This window comes from Prionailurus viverrinus, chromosome E2 (assembly GCF_022837055.1).
Source record: "Prionailurus viverrinus isolate Anna chromosome E2, UM_Priviv_1.0, whole genome shotgun sequence".
Lineage (NCBI taxonomy): Eukaryota > Metazoa > Chordata > Mammalia > Carnivora > Felidae > Prionailurus > Prionailurus viverrinus.
This window is the reverse complement of record NC_062575.1, coordinates 17,777,944-17,797,920: the sequence shown is the minus strand read 5'-3', so window position 1 is coordinate 17,797,920 and position 19,977 is coordinate 17,777,944. Positions and strand designations below refer to the sequence as shown.

Sequence of the window (19,977 nt, the reverse complement as noted above, 5' to 3'; positions counted from 1 at the left end):
TAAGTGAATGTGGGTGTTAGCTTCTAGCAGCTCACTGTACTGAATTTTCTTGAATGACTACAGTGCTTCCGAGTAAGAGAAAGCTCTTAGCTTTATTGTAGCAAATTTAGTACATTTTCTTGCAAAAAAATAAATCTAAATGTTTGATACTGGGTATACAGCTTAAGTGTTAGCCTTCAAATTACCTAAGAAGCAAACATTTGGCCTACTTAATCAAAGGCACCAAAGCTTGTAACCATGTTTAATTGAGAAATACTTTCACTTGAAGTTCCTTTCTTTGGAAGTTGAAGATGTGCTCCATGGCACCGTTGCTTGTGTTTTCATCAAACTCCCCTTAGCACAGCAGGAATCCCAGCTCTCCGGATGCTCACAGGCCAAGGGACAGCCCAGTGTCACCACAAACCCGACCCGACCCATCCCCGAGGGTCAGGAAACAACACTGTGGAGGTCAGTCCCGCTGTTTGCATCCAGATGGTTCTGGAGCTGGACAGCCAGGGAAATGAGGCACCTGAGCGCCTTAGCAGCTGCAGCGGTGATCCTGTTTGCCCCAGGAACTTGCACTTCACCTCTTCTTCACAAACTTCTTTCTGGAAGCATTGGGATTTAACCGTCTCCTCCCGGCTCCCAAGGTGCTGTCTCGGATCTGCAGGGTCGCTGACCGGCTGGAGATGTCATTTTCTGCAAAGGGAGATACCCCAGCTATGTAGTCAGGGGCAAACACGTCGGTTTTCTGCCTGGCCTTTCGGGAGAGTCTCAGCTGAGGGAAGCGCTGGTCCTCGGTCAGATGGGGGTTGACGGCGTATTTGCCCCCTTTGGGCATGGGAAGTGAATACTGTGAACAAGAAGAGGAAAGGCCATTAGAAGGACAGGGAACCATATGCAAACACGTCTGATCCTGTTAAGGTCAAGTTTACTGACAGCTCTGGAGTGTACCGTTCACTGCTACTATGTGCTAATAAGCACATGACCTGCATCTTCCCACCTCACCCCCGACCTCAACTCCCAGGGGGAAAAACCCAATGCAGTATTTGGACTACATACCCTCCGCTAGTGACAGGAAGAACTGCCTATAAACACAGAACTCTAGTTAGCAGCTACCATTTTCCTAGTGGTGTGGGTTAGTAATTCTGAAACCGTATTTTAGAATTGAGCAAATAAATTATTATACAAAATGGTGTAAGGATAAGAGGGAGGGCTAGAATGAACTCTGTGGGGTTGAAACTGAAGTTTATAAACTTATAATACAGACAGGTAATAGTAAATACTCATGTGTACCTTTATATACACATATGCAGACCTACAATCTCTGTCCAGTGTGGGCTGAGAAATCTATGATCCCCTAGCGCAATGAGCCCGCCCCGTGCTCGGTCAGCTCTTTGTCTCTAAAAACCATCCTTCAACAAGAATCAGAGTTCCGTAGAGAAATGGCTGACTCCGGAGCAGGGACAGCGTGAGACAAGGGCCAGAACATCTTATGCCAAAAAGTAACAAAGTGGTCAGAGAATAATTGGGACACTGAAATGCTGAGGTTTTCTTGGTCTTCTCTGTTCATTTGGATCCTCGTGCTTAAGAGGTCTTGGTTTTCCAACCGCAGGCCCTGCTGCTGGGGGAGGAGACAGGCCACTCACCCGGAGGCCCCGAGGATTCAGCACCTTGGGGTTGCGGGAAAAGTGCATATGCAGGGTTCCATCGTCGCTGACGGTCACAGACACCTTCTTCAGGGTCTTGTTTCCACAATGTGAACAGAACACTCGGCTCATGTCAGACGTCGTCCTGAAGACATAAAAGGAAAGGCTGTGTGCTGAAGCCACAAGCAGCAAACCCCTTCCCCAGAGCACAAGGTGAGTCACGGGGGTCAGAGGAGGAGGAAACAAAAAAACATGGGGCAAAGCTGAGCAGCACCCTACACACCACAGCCCACGGCCGCTTGGCCTCCTGCTGCTGCTGCCAGTAGACTGCTGCTGCACGACCCGAGGAAAAGGGAATGAAAGGACACACGCAGCAAGTGAGTAAACACGGAAAGGGAGCAGAATGTTTTTATGTTTTTACATTAATACTGAAGTCTTACTCAACTGCCAGGCGTTATTCTACAAGTTGAACTTCACAACAATCCTATGAAGTTGACATTCTCTCCATTTTATAGATGGGGAAACTGAAGCAAGATAAGGAGCTTGCTCAAGGTCAGAGCTAGTAAGTGGCAGATAGTAAGCCCAGGGAACCTGGCTTCACAATCAGTGCTCTTAATATCACCACACTTAGGTTTGTTTAAGTTTATGTAGAGAGACAGAGAGCATGTGAGTTGGGGGAGGGGGCAGAGAAAGGGAATCCCAAGCAGGCCCTGCACGGTGAGCATGGAGCCTGATGTGGGGCTTGAACACATGAACCTGTGAGATCAGGACCTGATCCCAAACCAAGAGCTGGATCCTTGGGACTGAGCCACCCAGACTCCTATTTTTTAATGTTTATTTTTGAGAGAGAATGCATGCAATAGGGGCAGAAAAGGAGACAGAGAATCCAAAGCAGGCTCCGCACTAACAGTGCAAAGCCGGACGTGGGGCTTGAACCCACGAACCATGAGACCATGACCTGAGATGAAGTCAGATGCTCAGCAGACTGAAGCACCCAGGCACCCCCACATCAGCGTACTTTGTAAAGGGGTGAGTTGCCACAGCTCTTTGTACCTTGCCCCGAAGTGTTAGCCTGGGTTTTAAGCCAGGAAGTGGCTCCAGAGGTGCCAAGGACGTGTTAATGAATTCCACAGGAAACCCTGGAAAGCTGCTACAGTTGGTTAGGTGTGGATGGCAGACCCTGAGGCCCTGCCTCTCCCCTATCCACTCACGCCCCAACAGGGGACCTTGGCAAGAGAAGTTGATGCTGTCAAGGACCAGATGGCAGTGCTCGTACCTGTCCTTGAGGAATTCCCCCTCAGTTCCCCAAGGTCAGGAGACAAACTGTGTGACTCTCCTGAGACACCGAATCCCTTACCTGCAAGTCTCCGAGAGTAAACCAAGTACCTCTCAACAGGTGCTGGGAACTAATTATTCTGAGTAAGAAACTATCCAGTCACTGGGGCTAACCTCACAAGAATGGAGAGCATTTCTAAAAGCTGCTAAGAATTCACCTGGAGGAACATGGGGTTTTGTAACAAAGGGCAATGGGGGAAATAAGGTTTCATGAAGCAACGAGCTTTACCCTGTCCTGAGCCTGGTACGTCTTCAAACTAAAGATTCAGAAGAATACACAAGCAGCTTTGAGGAGTAGCTCGCCACGCCATAGGCAAGCCTACACACAGTGGTGGCAGGGCAGGGCCCCTACGCCATGAGTTTTGAAGCCTGCAGGCGAGCAAGGGTCTCTCCAGGTAACTTTACTCTCAGCGGAACAGCACTAGGGACCCAATGAGACACCCGGCTGCTTCAGAAACCTTCCATGCAGGCCTCAGCACTGAAGGGCTCCAGCAGATGATGGCCACCACATCTAAGTGAATCTATGAAAGGGCTGTAAGAAACCACAGTGTAAGATCCCAGGGCCACACTTCTCCAGCCAGGCTGCAGTACAGTCTCTTCCACTCCAACCAGGTCTCTGGGATCCTGAGAGAGAACACTGGCCACCCCACCACCCCCAAGAGCCAAATCAAGAGCCAGAAAAGAAATGGAGAGAAGAGCATGGCCAGTGAACTAACAGCTCACCGGAGTGGACTTCCTCATACGTTCTAGATACCACACTCTTACATGACAATCAGCTTTTTCAATGTTATGTAAGAATCTGAAGCATCAACTTTTACAAAGCTAGTGCGAGATAAAACCTGGATCTGAACCTGTATAATCTTAGTCTATTCCCTTTTTAAAAACAGAATATCTAAAGTAGACCAAAAAGTACAATAACCCTCCCCCCCATGTACCCCTCACCCAGCTTCAACAACTATCAGTTCATGGCCATCCTGTCCCATTCTACCCCCAGCCACTCTTCCACTTGTGTATTATTTTAAGGCAAATCCCAAACATCCTTCCATCCATAAACATTTTAGTACTTATTATAAAAGAAGGAGAGCTCTTTGCTCCAGAATCCACACCCTTAATCCTACGACTAAAATATTAAAATGGGAGGTCACAGGTGCCCTCTGTCCCATGGGTGCTCTGATGGAGACTGAACCAAGCCCACATAGGAATGACAAGGAAGAGAAAAAACCTATACACAAGGGTGTCCTTCAGAAAATCAGTAGAAAGGACAGGAAGAGGGGTGCTTGGATGGCTTGGTAGGTTAAGCATCCGACCCTTCATTTCAGCTCAGGTCATGATCTTGCGGCTGTGCGACGGAGCGCAAAGTCAGCACTGAGCCTGGAGCCTGCCTGGAAGTCTCTCTCTCCGCCCCGCCCCCACTCACGTAGGTACACACCTGTGTGCATGTTCTCTGTCTCAAATGTTAGAAAAAAAGAAAAAAAAAGGGCAGGAAGAAAAGAGTTCAGGCAGTGGGTCCAGGTTCTCAGCACGTACTTGAAACAGCCATGGCAGCGTAAGATGTAGCTCCGGGCCTCACGGACCAGCATGCCGTTCACCGCCAGCACGTGCAGCCCCATCTGAAGCAGGACGTTCTGCAACCAACAAGTTAGAGCAGCACTCAACTCTGCAAAGCCAAATTTTCTTTTAACTTGTGTATAATTACAGTTACAGTCTGGTTTGGTTCACAAAGGGCTTTTGCTAAGGAAAAGCAAGCTTAGAATGCCTCTCAAGACATAGAAACTAGGACAAAGATTTAGATTTCTCTTGTACGTCAATGGCCCCTCATTAGCAATCGCTCTTAACAGAGGCATTTATCTTGTCAAAGGCAAATATACCCTCTTTTCATAGCTGGAAATCTCTTTTTCCAAGTACCTAACTGAATGTGTAATATTTAACATACTGGAAGAGAGCCATCAACATATCATGAATAGTAAACACTAAAAAAACTTTGTTGTTATACTGATTCTCTAGCCTCCAAACAAAACTAAATAATTAAAGAGCACAGGTAACGTTTCTAGAACCAGGAAAAGCAGCATTACAGACTAGATGTGTACATGTCCCCGAACCTCCGGAGACCCCTGCCCACATCAGGTTATGCAGTAAAGCCTAGGGCCAGCCAACGCCCATCCACCCACCTGCATGGCAAAGTCTGTAGTGACACAGCCGACCCGCACGTCCTTGGGGACAGCACACTGCTCCAACTCCCGCTGGATCTGCTTGATGTTGCTGGGAGTTATCCATCCACCCCCATCGTCATCACTGTCCTCGTCTTTCCTTTCTTCAAATCCATTCGCTTCCTCCTCGTCCTCCTCACTCGGAACATCATCACCTTTGTCAATCTGAAACAAAAGAATTCACAAATTCCCAGTTCACGGGAGCAGCAGGGAGGAGTTGGCAGGTTGTCATCAGAGATCATAAATCGGGGTCTTACCAGGAGCTCCTGCAGTTCACGATCGATATTAGGCAAAGGGTTTCTCCAGAACATGAAGGAAGTGAATTCCAGGTTCTCAGGCTCACCGGCTGTGTGTCCATGTTGGAGTGTTTCTCGTGGGGGTTTAGGCTGAGGTTAAAGAGTAATAATGTTAAAACCTGAAAACTGAGAAGTTTACAGATGAAATGACAGATGACTCAAGTCAGATAAGGCAGGGCCGGACAAACCAGGATATTAGTCTAGGGAAGTCTGGCTCACTGTAAACGATTTGTGGAGATAGGACATGTAGAGGAGGGCACGAGAAGGTGGCCTGTCTAAGGAATCACCTTTGAGGGCAGATGGAAACCAGAAATGTGTAGAGGAGTTTCTGGGTGCTGACTCGATGAGCTCACTTTAACCTTTAAAAAGAAAAGAAAGTAAGTGACAGCTCTAAGCAGAGAAATACAGTTTGAAAATTCAACATGGAAGAGAAGGTAAAATAAACAGAACAAAATATTTTTCCCCATAATTATTGAAAAATTGGAAAACAAAATAATTATTCAGCGATCCCACTAGTACCAAATAATCACTTTAGAACATTTCTTTTTTATCCTTATAAAAAGAGCTGTAATGAACACCATTATTTAAAAAAAAAACTTGCATGTATCTTTAGTTATATACTTATGAGAAATGCCTAAGAGTAGAATTGCTGGGTCAAAATATACTGTTTTACTTTTTTAAAGAGACACGGTTTTAAAGCTTCTGATACAAAATATCTAACTCTTGGGGCACCTGCCTGGCTCAGTCAGCAGAGCATGAGATTTGATCTCAGGGCTGTGAGTTCAAGCCCCACATTGGGCACAGAGCTTACTTTAAAAAAAAAAAAAAAAAAATCTAACTCCTGCTGAAGGTTGCAGGAAAAGAACAATTTTTATGAATCATGAATTGATGGATGCCACATGGAAACCCAGCTAACACATCACACTGTGCTCAGTTACAAAGTCAAGCTTTATGTAAAACTATTCCCTTCACCCCCATCTTCCCCAAACATCCTGGTGACATACACAAATCTGTTTTACACATCATTTTTAGACTTTGGATTAGAGGACTCTAAACCTGGTTGAAAACAAGTGACGGCAGTTCTAACTAGTACAGTAATAGGAGTTCAAAGCAGCTCCGATGATTTTAGGCACAGAATACCAAGAAATTCTTAGGGGTGCCTGCTGGCTCAGTTGGTGGAGCATGTGACTCTTGATATCAGGGTCGTGAGTTCGAGCCCCACGTTGGGAAGAGAGTTTACTTAAAAATTAAAAAACAAAGAAACAATTCGTAGTCAACACTACATGAAATTAATTATTATAGTATTCTTTAGCTTTTAAAATCTTCTGGTCTGGGAAAAGCAAATAGGGCCCAGGCACAAATCCATTAGTCTCTTCAACCTTAACCAATGCAAATTAAGTCCCTAAAAGCACAACAGGAACCTAGAATTTGAAGGTGGCAAGAGCTTAAAAAAAAAAAAAAAAAAAAAAAAGGCAAGCACACTACTTCTTTCTTGCTTCTGGAAAGAAATCTATTTAAAACAGCAAGAATACAGTTGACTTTCACTCTATTCCTGCATTTTTCAAATTTAACCATCCCTCGCTAAAAACTACAGGTAAAAGAAACTGAGATAGATTTGCTAACTGTAATAGGAATCTTATTTGGATCCTAAGCCAAACAAACTTTGAAAAAAAATTATAAAATAATTGGGAAATGTAAACACTATTAATTTCATGTAGGTGTAAGGATTTTGTAGGTTTTTTTTGTTTCTTTGTTTTTAAATAGACACACTTTATATTTATCTTTAAAGACACCCCGTGAAATGTCTATTGATAAATACAATGTCTGAGTTCAAAATACTCAGGCCTGGGGGTCAGTAGAAATGAAATCTGATAGATCATGACTTGGTTAAGTGCAGAGACAACTGATGGGGACACTGGGTCCACCATACTATTCCCTCTACTTCTGTTATATGGGATAGTTCTCAGAATAAAATTTAAAATAAAAGGAATAAAACCAATAATCCTTCTGATTTACCTTTTCTGGTTCTTGTTTTAGGTGAGATACCCCAACAAATTCTGCTTCTAACTGATAGGTGAGTGCCAGCACTTGGATATCAGTGGCAGAAAGGCTGGGATAGTCTCCGGTTTTCTTTGAAAACTCAGTCACTGTAAAGAGAGTCCCAACTTGCATTAGAAGCAACAAGCCATATGACCTTGAATAACAATACTGAAAGTAAGAAAAGAACTCAGAATCAGCATCCCAAGGAAACCCTCTTAGTACTTTCATCCATTTTCTTGTCTTATTCTACTCATTGTTGAGACATGTGTTCTCTATCACTAAAATTCATGCCAGTTAGATTTACTGTGACATCCTTATCTCATGCAGATGAAGGAACAGGAGAACAAAGTTAATACAAAGTCACTGAAAGCATAATGTTTGTAAATGATGAGTTCCCTCTCTAAACTTTATTATGTTGGAAGAGAGGATCTCTTCACTCTCAGCTCAAAAATTCTTTGATTCTAAGTATAACAATCCAGATTAATAGAGCAGGCATTCAGATTCCAAAATGGGATGAAAAATTAATTCAATCAACAACTGTTGTGGTCTATGAGGACACAAAATTATTGGATTGCTTTGTGACAACTCTGCTTTATAACAATACTGCTCATGTTTCCTAAAAAGCAGGTATTAACAGCAGCTAAAATTCACTGGGTACCTACTATATAAGAGGCACTGTGCTAAAAGCTTTTCATTTCATTCTTAAGCGAAATCCTATGAAGTACTTCCTCAGAGAGACTAAGTAACTTATAAGGATTCCTATTTTGGGGGGCGTCTGGGTGGCTCAGTCCTTAAGCCTGAGACTTTGGCTCAGGTCATGATCTCACGATTGGGGAGTTGGAGCCCCAGCCCGCACAGTCTCTGTGCTAACAGTTCAGAGCCTGAAGCCTGTTTCAGATTCCGTGGCTCCCTCTCTCTGCCCCTCCCCCACGTGCGCTCTCCCAAAAATGAATGTTAGAAAAAATTCTGATTTTTTAATCCAAACAAATTTGAATGTTTACAAAGTGTCAGATACGAAGTGACATATTCCTCACTGAATGCTCCCAGCACCCTCTGAGGTTGCTATTATTTTCCCCATTTTACAGAGCAAGCAACTGAGGCCTAGACAGTCTGAGTGATACCAAGAGGTATATAGCCAGAAACTGGCAAGGCCTGACTGACTCTTGACCCAGAGAACCGCTCTCCCCCCATTATCCCCCCAAAAGTGCAATTCCTGAATCAAATGCTGATAAAACAGCCAGAGCTCAACTGGCACCTGAGTCGGTCCAGACTGTAGAGTGGGACCCAGCTTCGCTATCAACAGCGGGGCAGAGGCACTCACCCAGCCGCACGTATTCCGGGAAGGGCTCCTTGAAACGCAGCTCGTAGGGCAAGACGGCGAGCCGCCTGCGTGTGGCCTTGTCCCGAATCTCGTTCACCACATCCCGAATAGTGTAGATGTTCTTCCCGATGTCCTGCGGAGAGACAGGCCCAGCTCGCACGCGTCCACACCACGCAACGCGTCGCCCGGGTTCCCGCACTACTTTAGGGGCCGCCAGCCCCAAACCCCTTCGTCTCCTCTGTATCTCCCCGTACCTGCAGAGCCGCGTCGCGAAGGAAGGCCCCGGCGTCGGCCACAACGTGCTCCACGGGCGCCATTTTGACCGAAGGCGGCCTAAGCGCGCCTGCGCACGGAGCCTGCTCCACCCCTACATCCGTCAGGGCCTCTGGGAGCCCGGGGGAGCCCGGGGGAGCGGTTATGATTTAGCGGCGCCTCCTGGCTGCGGCATAGGAATACCCTGGGCTCAAGGCTACCCGCACGCAGGCGCGACGTCGCCAGCGGCCCAGCCAGGTGTGGGCGGGGTCAAACTTCGAGAGACCCCCCCCCCCCCCCAGGAGATAGGTTTCTGCGTCCACCCTTTAGTGCCTCCTTTACTCTTAAATGGAAAACCTGTATATAGTCTCGTTGTTACAAGTAAGTCAATACAGATAAACTACAGATTATTTAATGATTACAACAAGCCTAAGAGATAGGTACTATTTTACAGCTAGGCCCACCTAACACGTCTAGTATTTGGTAACACCCGGGGCTGACTCTAGATCTCAGGGTTCTGAGCGTGGAGGCTACTTACCAAAAAACAAACGGACGAAAAACTACCACCACAACAAAAAGGACACCTGGACAAACCGACCCTGAGCCACTTTCTTATCCATTATGCTCTACTGACTGCTACTTACCTACCCCTGCTTCATTAGAGGGGTCTTTGCTGTCCTTGTCCACTTCCCTAAGTAAGGCATGTAATTTACTAGCGAAAAATTCCTTGCTGGACGGAACTGAAAGGGAGTATTAGATGACTTCTAAATTCCTTTTTAAATCGGAGATTGCATAATTAGGATATCTGGCCTGTTATAAATTCATGCTGGAGAATTTTGGCAGAATGTTGAAGTGGGTTTTCTGTCATTCATCTTCAGCGACATTGATTTATTCTAAGCTTTCTCTGTCAAGTCTTAAATCTTATTCCTTTTTTATAATTTATCCATCCTACCTCCGAAAATCCTTCAGTGCCCTGGAGGTCACCTTCCGCAGGTGCCCAAATCCTCTTTCTTTCCCCAAACATCTGTCTCAATGTTTCTTAACATAAGTTCTCTTCAGTCTCCAGAGCCAGTGGCTTTTGTCCTACTTGCCCTGCCTGAAATAACATCGTGGAAGGCTGTTTCTAATGTTCATAAAAAAAAGTTTGGTTTTATTTCTCAGCTTTCTATTTCTTTGCAGAATTTGACATCGCTGACCATCTTTTTCTGAATTGTCTCTCCTTCCCTGACTTTGGTGATACTTTAGTATCCTAGAGTTCCTTTGAACACTCTTGGCAGTGTCTCACAGACTTTTTGTCTCTGTCTTTGCTCATGTTTTGTCTTCTTCCAGAAAATTGTGCTGACCAATCATTACTTACTTAGTCTCTAAGAAGCAGGTCAGTGGACCCCTCTATAAAGCAGTCTCTGATCACTCAAATCAGATTTTTCCCCAAGGACAGATTTGAGCTTTTCTTTCTGATCACACTTAAGACATTTTATTTTGTATTTTTAAATTTTTTTTTAATTTTTTTTTCAAACGTTTATTTATTTTTGGGACAGAGAGAGACAGAGCATGAACGGGCGAGGGGCAGAGAGAGAGGGAGACACAGAATCGGAAACAGGCTCCAGGCTCTGAGCCATCAGCCCAGAGCCCGACGCGGGGCTGGAACTCACGGACCGCGAGATCGTGACCTGGCTGAAGTCGGACGCTTAACCGACTGCGCCACCCAGGCGCCCCTATTTTTTAATTTTTTTAATGTTTATTCATTTTTTGAGAGAAAGAGAGAGCGACAGAGTGCAAGTAGGGGAGCAGCAGAGTGGGAGGGAGACACAGCATCCAAAGCGGCTCCAGGCTTTGAGCTGTCAGCACAGAGCCCGACACAGGGCTTGAATCCACTAGGCGAGAAATCGTGACCTGAGCCAAAGTCGGCTGCTTAACTAACGGAGCCACCCGGGCACCCTTACACTTCAGGACATTTTAGTTCTGTTGCTCCATAAGCAGTTGTTATTTCTCCTTTGCACTGTAATTAATTGTGTGTCTTTTTAATGTAGGTTGGAAGTCAGGGACTGTGTTTTGGGGTCTTTTTCCTCAAATGACCATTTCAATTCAATTTGTAACTTTTGAGGGACACTTTTATGAAAACATTTCAGAATTTATTGTATGTCTTTTCAAAAAAATCTCCTATACTGTAGGATCTACAGCAATGTGTTCAACAGCTCAATAAATGTTGATGAAATCTATTCATTCAGCAGTTTACTTAAAGAGACCTTCTGTGGGCCGAGCACTGCTTTAGGAGCTGGGATATGGCTCCTATCTTCACAATTCTTGTAGTAGGAAACATGGTACATACACACATATGCATATATTCATATATGTCAGATAGTGATAAGTATGGAGAAATATGAAGAAAAAAATAAAGCAGGAAGGAGGCTGGTAGGAGGGGGAGTAAGAGATGGGTTGCATATTTAAATAGGGTGATCAGGAAAGGCTTCACTGTGATAGTTGAGCAAACATTTGATGAGAGATGAAGGGGTCAGCCATCTGACTACCTGGGGAAAGAGCTTTCCAGGCAAAGGGAAAATCCAGTCCTAAAGCCCCAAGCCAGAGTGGGTGAAGCAGAGTACCGAGGGGAAGAGTAATTGGAGATGAGGTGAGGAGGGATCATGTAGGGCCCCATAGATCACCATACACTCATTAGGTTTTACTCCTTTAATTAAAAAAATTTTTTTTTAACATTTATTTATTTTTGAGACAGAGAGAGACAGAGCATGAGCAGAGGAGGGTCAGAGAGAGAGGGAGACACAGAATCCAAAACAGGTTCCAGGCTCTGAGCTGTCAGCCCAGAGCCTGATGTGGGGCTTGAACTCACGGAGTGCGAGGTCATGACCTGAGCCGAAGTCGGATGCCCAACCGACTGAGCCACCCAGGCACCCCAGGTTTTACTCCTTTAATGCACAATTGTGAGCATGCTTGCCTGGTCTTTTCTGTCTTTTAGTGAACATCTACTCAAATACCACCAAGTCAAGGAATCCTTTCCCAATTCCTCTGGAATACAATTAGTATAACTCCCTTCAGTGGAACTAGAGAAGTTTTAAATAGTTTTATAGTTTTAATAGGAATTAATGTAGGGCTCAAGATAGGATGAGAGTGTTGGAGAACAAGAAGCCGGAGGCACCCTAAGAATGTCTTGAAGGAAAGAGAGAGAGAGCACCAAGAAACTGAAAGCAGTTTCATTACCAGGACAGAAGGTGGCCGGGACTGCTCGTTCTCTCTAGAAGGACACCATACAGGCGCCAGGCCTGGGATAAGAATGTTTTGTCTGGCACCAGATGTACTCATGACCCGGTATGGAATACACTGCAGGTGTAGGACCTGTCAGGATGTCAAATACTACGTTGTATGTGCTTGCTGTTATAAGACAATTTGCAAAAATAAAAGAGGCTTGAGCCAGGGGACCAATGCTTTGGCCCCTGGAGAATGTCAGCCCCCTGCTTTCCAATTCTCTCATCATCGCACCTTTAGAACCTGTGTCTCTACAAGAGAGGCCTGTATCTCCTTGAAATGCCATCTCCTGGATTTGGAATGGGAATAGGAACAGTAGAGACTAAGTACTCAACGAATTTAATGTGCATGCATAATAGGATCCATCTAAACTCAAAAACTCCAAAATAACAGGATAGTTTGCAGTGCTTAAGGCTAATTATGTGATTAGTATTTCATTTATTTATTTAAAGGTTTTTTTAAAGTTTATTTATACACTTTGAGAGAGACAGAGACAGAGTGAATGAGGGAGGGGCAGAGAGCAAGGGAGAGAGAGAGAGAATCTCAAGCAGGCTCTGTACTGCCTGATGTGGGGCTGGAACTCACGAAACTCTAAGATCATGACCTGAACTGAAATCAAGAGTCAGACACTTAACTGACTGAGCCACCCAGGCACTCCAAATAGTATTAATTTTAAATAAATAGTGATTAAAAGTGAAGAATTAGAGTCTTCGTTAGTACAGACTGTTGATTTGAAATGTTCTTTATAATTAATAACATTCTATCTGCTTTGTAGATTAAGGAAACGGGGGCTCGTTTAGTGTGGTGAGGCACTTTATGGACCCAGCCTGGGGTTTTTGAAGCTTTCCTACCTTTACTTTATGTCACAAAAATAGATGCTCCATAAAGACTACTTCTGTGTTTCTAGAGTCCAGAATGGTGCCTGGTACCTGGTAGGCATAGGGTTGCCAGATACAGCAAGTAAAAATACAAAATGCCCAACTAAAATTGTCAGATAAACAACAAATACTTTTTTGCTTTTTTAGTATAAATATGTCCCGTGGAGTATTTAGGGGATATCTATATATTGCATAGCAGTTTATCTGAAATTCAAATTTAACTGGGCGTCTGTATTTACTGCATAACCTTAAGGAGCTCAGTAAATATTTGTTGACTTGATTGGCCTCCTCTCACCTGTAAAATGGAACTAACGATAGACCCGCCTCCGAGGTTGACGGGAGTGAATGAAGCGCCTGGCACACAGTGAGCCTTCAACTTATTTGTTTGCTCCAGGATCAGCTAGCGAGTGGAAAGCCCTTCCACTTTCCAACACAGTAATGATAAGAAGGCCGACTCCGGGACAAATGTACCCAGGCCCTGCCTAGGTTGCCCACACCTGCAGCTCTGGCCAGCCTCTTCCGGGTCAGGTGACCGCGCGCGGTCACGTGACCCGGCCCGAGTGCGGGCGGTGGAAGGCGGAAGTGGGAGCGGAGTTGGGCGCCGCTTCTGTGGCCGCGGCAGGTAGCGAGCGCCGGCGCGATGGGCGCGGGGGGCTCGGCGCGCGGGCGGGCCGGGAGCGCGGGGTGGGCGGCGGGCGGCGGGCCGCGCGTGGTGGGCCGGGGCGTGCAGCCCGGGCGCCGGGGGGCGGCGGCTTCCTGTGGGAGGGGCCTGGCGCGGCGGTTCCGGCCTCCGAGGAGGGGTGTCCCGGCTCCCGCCCGAGCGGGGTGGGCGCACCGCGGGCCGCGCACGGGGGTTCTTAGAAGTGGACGCGGAGGCGGCCAGGGTTGCGGCGGGCGTCAGGTCCTGCCGGAAGGGGGAAAGGAGCTTTGGTGCCAGGGATGAAGAGGCGTGACCTTTGTGGAGGGATCGGGACTGGAGGAAGGGGCGACTTGGGACCGAGCTGGAAGGGGGCTCCTGAGAATATGACAAGGAGGGAAAGGAGAAATCAGGAAGAAGATGCGGTGTGAACCCCATCTGAGAGTCTCTTCCTTCCTTCTTCTTTGGGAATGATTGTTACACCAGACTTTGATTTGGGTCCCATTCAGTTTTTAAACTTCAGGAAGGATCACAGAATCTTGATCATTTTGCTTTCGTCACACCCACTTTGTCCTGGTTGGGTAGGGTTCCACTTCTTGGGAACCTAGCCCTTCAGATCATCTTTCTTTGAGATTTTCCCAGATCTGATCAACTTCGAGGCTTAAAAAAGGAGTGTGGGCACTTTACTCTGGCCATAAAATGGCTTTTAGCCTAAATTGTTGACCACGACCTAGCCCAGTATTACCTCAGCAACACTGCAGAAATCTTGGACACAGTGTCTCTACTGCTTTATGACTTTTCCTCTTTCTTCAGTTTAAATTATTCAGTTTCCCTTACCCTATGATTGCTTATCTTGACACACTGTAAGTAGGTAGGGTAACTGAGAGGTCTGGGTTGTGTTCCTTTGAATTGTGACCTGGATCATTATTTCGGTATTAAATACCTGTGTTAAAGCTGCTCATCCTTTTTTTTTGCATGCTTACTAAAATTTGCCGAAGTGAAATGAATTTCATGGATGTGATATAACTGGAGTGAATGTTCAAACTGGACAGTCACAGGAGCCAGAGTCGTTTTGGATTACAAGTAGGGGGAAAAAATGACTATGCTTAACAGTTAAAGGGGTGCCTGGGTGACCCCATTGAGTGCCCGACTTCAGCTCAGGTCACAATCTTAGAGTTCTGAGTTCAAGCCTCCATCTGGCTCTCTGCTGTCAGTGCAGAGCTTTGGATCCTCTGGCTCTGTCTCTCTGCCCTTACCCTGCTAGCACTCTCACTCTCTCTCTCAAAAATAAGTAAACATTTACAAAATTATAAAAAAACAAAAAACGTGAGTTAAAGTTTTTGAAGTATTTGACAAACATTTAAAAATTAATTTCTGTAGCAGCCTTTTGGGTTATGTTGGGAAGGTATTATTCCCATTTCATAATGAGCAAACAGACCTAAGAGAGAGTGGCTTGATTTTTAAAAACAATTTATTGTTTTCTTGTTTCCTCATCTCTTTCTTCCTCCTAGACTGCACATCCTTCAAGGGTAGGGTTCATATCTTGTTTGGCTGCTACCCTAGTGCCTGGCATGTTGTAGTCACTTGGTAAACGTTTGGTGAATGCATGACTTTCTAAAGGTCACATAGCTATAAGCGGAGGACAAGGCTTTTGAACTTGAGACCTAGCTCTTTTGTCAGACTGCCTTGCCATTTTTTGTATTATTGGTCCATGTGGAAATAATAGGCATAGGAAAAAAGCTTGGGTTGGCTTTTTAGTCTCTTTTACTTAATGATGACTTTGTCAGTTACAAACAGGTTATATCAACATCTCATTTAATTTTCACCACGATCCTGTGAAGGTCAGTATTGTCCCTGTTCCACAGATGAAGAAACAGTTTTGGTGGAGTCCACAATTTAGATTCATCCCAGACTAGTGAATGAATGACTGAGCAGGGACTGAAGCCCAGGCCTGTTAGCTTTAGACCCATTCTCTCTCATTTATAGAAGCAATATCAAGTTGTATTTTAAAAGTATTTTTTCAAGTGTAAAAAGTGTAATATTTTAAGGAAAAAATAGTATATATATCACACCAAAGATTGTGAATGTAGAATGCAGTTGACGTTTAAAAAACTACTATACCATAGATGCCTCTTCCTGGGAAAACTGTCTTTCATTCAAGGAATATGTGTGAGTGCTGCTCTGGGCCAGGCACTGTGCTACAGTTGTACTGTCCAATATAGTTGAGTACTAGAGAGATGCTATGAGTACAAAATACACACCAGATTTTCAAGAGTCAGTATGAAAAAAAAAAAGGGTAAAAGATGTCATTGATTTTTTTTTAATGTTATAACAAGCATACTATTAATATAGTATCAATATGTACTATACGCAAAAACATTTTAAGTTTATTGGGTTAAATATAATAATGTAATTGGATTAATTTCACCTGTTTCTTTTTCTTTTTTTTTAATGCTTATTCTTGAGAGAGAGACAGAGAGACAGAGCATGAGTGGGGGAGGGGCAGAAAGAGAGGGAGACACAACCTGAAGCAGGCTCCAGGCTCTGAGCTGTCAGCACAGAGCCCAATGTGGGGCTGGAACTCACAAGCCACGAGATCATGGTCTGGGCTGAAGTTGGACGCTCAACCGACTGAGCCACCCAGGTGCCCCTCACCTGTTTCTTCTTACTTTTTAAAATGTGTTTCCTTGTGGGTCACCTGGATGGCTCAGTTGGTCTCACAGTTTGTGAGTTCAAGCCCCGTGTCGGGCTCTTTGCTGTGAGCGCAGAGCCTGCTTCGGATCCTCTGTCTCCCTCTCTTTCTGCACCTCCCCTGTGCTCTCTTGCTCTTTCTCTCTCTCTCTCAAAAGTAAATAAAAACTAAAAAAAAAAACCACCAAACCTTAAAAATGTGTTTTCTTGAAAATTAAAGATTATACTGGACAGTACTATTCTAAACACTGGGAATATAATACACAAGAAAAGCAAAAATCTGTGCCCTTGTGGATCTTACATTTTAGTGGGGGAAGGAACAATAAACAAGATAACCACATGAAGTGCATATTATATTGTAATGAAGGAGGGAAGTGGCATGTGGTGTGGAGTGTTGGCTGGGGTTGCAGTTTCCCTTAGAGTCTTTAGAGAGAAGCCTTCCTGGGAAGGTGACTGTTGGGAGCTGTGTCAGTGCTTCAGGCAGAGTTGAGTTGCTCTAAGAAGGAGCACCACTGGTAGGTTTGTGGGCCAGCTAGGAGGCTACGGTGGCTGGAGGGGTGTGGGTGAGGGGGAGTAGAAGAGTGAGGTCAAAGAGCTGTTGGGGACAATGGGAGAGATGAGCAGGTCACGGAGGGCCTTTTGGCCTATTGTAAGGATGGTGGCTTTTACTCAGTGAGTTGGGGTCACTGGAGTGTTTTGAGCAGTGGAGTGCAGAAGACATATCTTGCTTTTTATCTCAGTCTGGTTATGGTGCAGAGAAAGCACAGAGGGGCAAAGCTAGAAGCGGGGAATCAAGTTCCGAGGCTATCACCATGATCCAAGCGAAGGAGGGCGGGGTGGGAGAGATGGAGGTGGTAGAGATGGTCAGGCCTTGGGTATATTTTGAAGTATAGTCCACAAGGGTTGTGGATATAGAATGTGGAATTATCATTAAACTGAAAAGGGGAAGACTGTAGGAGGAACAGGGGTTGGAGCTCAATTTTGTTGACATTGATTTTAACATGTCTAATAGAAATCCAGTGGAAAGTGTGTGGGGCAGTTAGGGCATTCTGGAGACAGGCCTGGGTGAAAGAGGTACTTGTGGAAGTGGTTAGCAGGTGGACAGTGTTGAGAATTAAGAGACTAGACGAAGTCACTTATGGAGTAGTGTTGATACATATCCAAGAGGAGTGCTTCGTGCAGGAAGTTAAATTTTGTAATAAAATCTCAGGTTATACTGTTACACTACTAGGAATTTTAAACAGCAAAGCATTGTAGTATATCTTGGTGAACTTGATTTTCCTTCCTTTTCACTTTTCGTTTAAAGATCCTTTTGAAAACAACAAGCTATTTTCAAAAAATTATTATTATTATTTTTTTACATAGGCTCCATGCCCAAAGTGGGGCTTGAAGTCATGACCCTAAGATCAAGAATTGCAGGCTCTACATTTTGTCAGTAAAATACTTAAAGAGGGTTCTGAAAAAAAAAAAAAAAAAAAAAAAAAAAAGAATCGCATGCTTTACTGACTGAGCCAGCCAGGTGCCCCACTAATTTTTTTTTTTCCTTGAGGAGCCTACTCTTCAAGGCGTACATCTTTGTGGTGCCACTGAAATCAATTTGAGTGCTAATTTCTGGAGTTAGTCTGCCTTTCTGGGTTGGTAACCAATTTAGAGACCTCCAAGAACGATGGGAAAGACACAGCCTGGAAGGATGGGTAATGAGTTTTTAATGTTTAAATATTAGTCTTACCTGACATGTATCGAATGCCTATTGTTTGTTGGCTATTCTGTTTTATAGATTTAAAATGGGACCCCACTGAGGTGAAGTGATGTGCGTGAGGTCTTGTAGCCAAGACATGAAAGAGCTGGGATTTGAATCTTGGTCTTCTGAGTTTAGATCTCATGCTTTCATTAGGAGATGTGTGGTAGTGGTTACACGACCATGAACTCCCATTGGAATCAAATTAGTGAGCTGGTTTGGAGTGATTTTGAGTCACTTTGGACTGTTACAGATTCTGGAATTTCTGAGAGGTGGGAATGAAAGGGAAGATCTTGTTTTCCTTAAAAAGAACTAACTGAATCTTTTTTAGAAAGTTCCTGTCCTAGGGCGTCTGGGTGGCTCAGTCTATTAAGTGTCCAACTTCGGCTCAGGTCATGATCTTACAGTTCGTAGGTTTGAGCCCCGGATCAGGCTCTATGCTGACAGCTTGGAGCCTGGAGCCTGCTTCAGATTCTGTCTCCCTCTCTCTCTGCCCCTCCCCGGCTTGCACTCTGTCTCTCAAAAATAAATAAACATTAAAAAAAAATTGAGACAAAAGTTCTAGTCCCTTACCTTTCCCCACAAGCTTGTAAACACTCAATGATTTAAGTCAAGTGTTAATAACTACTTCTAGGAAAATGCCAAACACTAAGACTCAGCAGTCCTGACCTGGGGCAGGTGTCCCCTTCCTCTGGGTCACTCATGCCTTTTGCTTCCCGTTTTGTTGTGAGATCTGCTTTCCAGTCTCTTTTATTATTAGCCTATAATTCCACTGTTCTCCCAAAGATAGGCCCTCCCCTGTCTTTCCCTCTCTCTTTTTATGTACTTGGTCTTTGTACGGATGTCATTTGGCAAAGTTCCGTTCTGTTTGATTGTTTTTCAATATGGACCTTTGGAGAGTGGAAGGTAACTCAATGCTGGCTGCAGGAGAGAGGCCAAGAAAGAAGAATTAGTGTTGGAAATAACTGGAAAAGCATGAGAATGTGAAGGAAAGGAGGAATTGTTTTGAACAGACCCTTTTCTTCCACATTTTTCAAGAAGTGAATACCATGGGTGGATCTATAATTATAAATGAGAAGCTCTGCCTGTTTCCACAACTGGCTAATTAGAATTAAAATCTTGGTGCTGGTGAGTAGTTTTTGCTCTTCCCTGGCTCATCTGCTACCTTGAGATCAGTGTTCAGTGGTTTCTTCACTCAAGGCTGAGTCAAGAATTTGAGGAATTGCAGAGCTTAGAATTTTAGCATCAGGAACCAGCTTAGCGTGGGGGCGCCTGGGTGGCTCGGTCGGTTAAGTGTCCGACTTTGGCTCAGGTTCGTGGGTTCAAACCCCACATCGGGCTCTGTGCTGACGACTCAGGGCCTGGAGCCTGCTTCGGATTCTGTCTCCATCTCTCTCTCTGCTCCTCCCCCATTCACACTGTCTCTCTCTCTCTCTCTCATATAAATAAACATTAAAAAAAATAAAAAAAAAAGGACTAGCTTAGTTTGTAGTCAATACTTGAAGCACTTACTGTGTGCTGTTTTACTTGACTGAGCTCATTTAATCCTTACAGTAATCTTATAAGGTAAGTAACATTATTAGCTTCATCTCACAGATAAAGAATTGAGATTTAGAGAGGGTAAGTAACTTGTCCAGTATCACTCAAAAGCTAGGGAGTGGTTAAACCTATTTACCTCTTCAAGATTGGCTGA

At 44.7% G+C, this 19,977-nt stretch overlaps 2 protein-coding genes across 2 annotated transcripts in view; one reads left to right on the top strand and one right to left on the bottom strand.

Annotated features, from left to right (window-relative positions):
• Nucleotides 1-73: 73 nt before the first annotated feature.
• On the bottom strand, nucleotides 74-9,268 carry NOB1 (NIN1 (RPN12) binding protein 1 homolog). Its single transcript, XM_047836382.1, has 9 exons — nucleotides 9,082-9,268; nucleotides 8,828-8,960; nucleotides 7,483-7,613; nucleotides 5,754-5,825; nucleotides 5,428-5,556; nucleotides 5,132-5,335; nucleotides 4,491-4,588; nucleotides 1,629-1,773; nucleotides 74-832 (listed from the first exon to the last, which is right to left on the bottom strand). The coding sequence occupies exons 1-9, from the start codon at nucleotides 9,142-9,144 to the stop codon at nucleotides 563-565; spliced, it is 1,245 nt and encodes a 414-aa protein (XP_047692338.1). The 5' UTR covers nucleotides 9,145-9,268; the 3' UTR covers nucleotides 74-562.
• Nucleotides 9,269-13,770: 4,502 nt separating this feature from the next.
• The window catches only part of WWP2 (WW domain containing E3 ubiquitin protein ligase 2), a 150,281-nt gene continuing 144,074 nt past the window's right edge, over nucleotides 13,771-19,977 (top strand). Inside the window, exon 1 of the mRNA XM_047835907.1 lies at nucleotides 13,771-13,840. The gene's annotated coding sequence lies outside the window, so the exon portion shown is untranslated. The remainder of the gene's footprint in view (nucleotides 13,841-19,977) is intronic.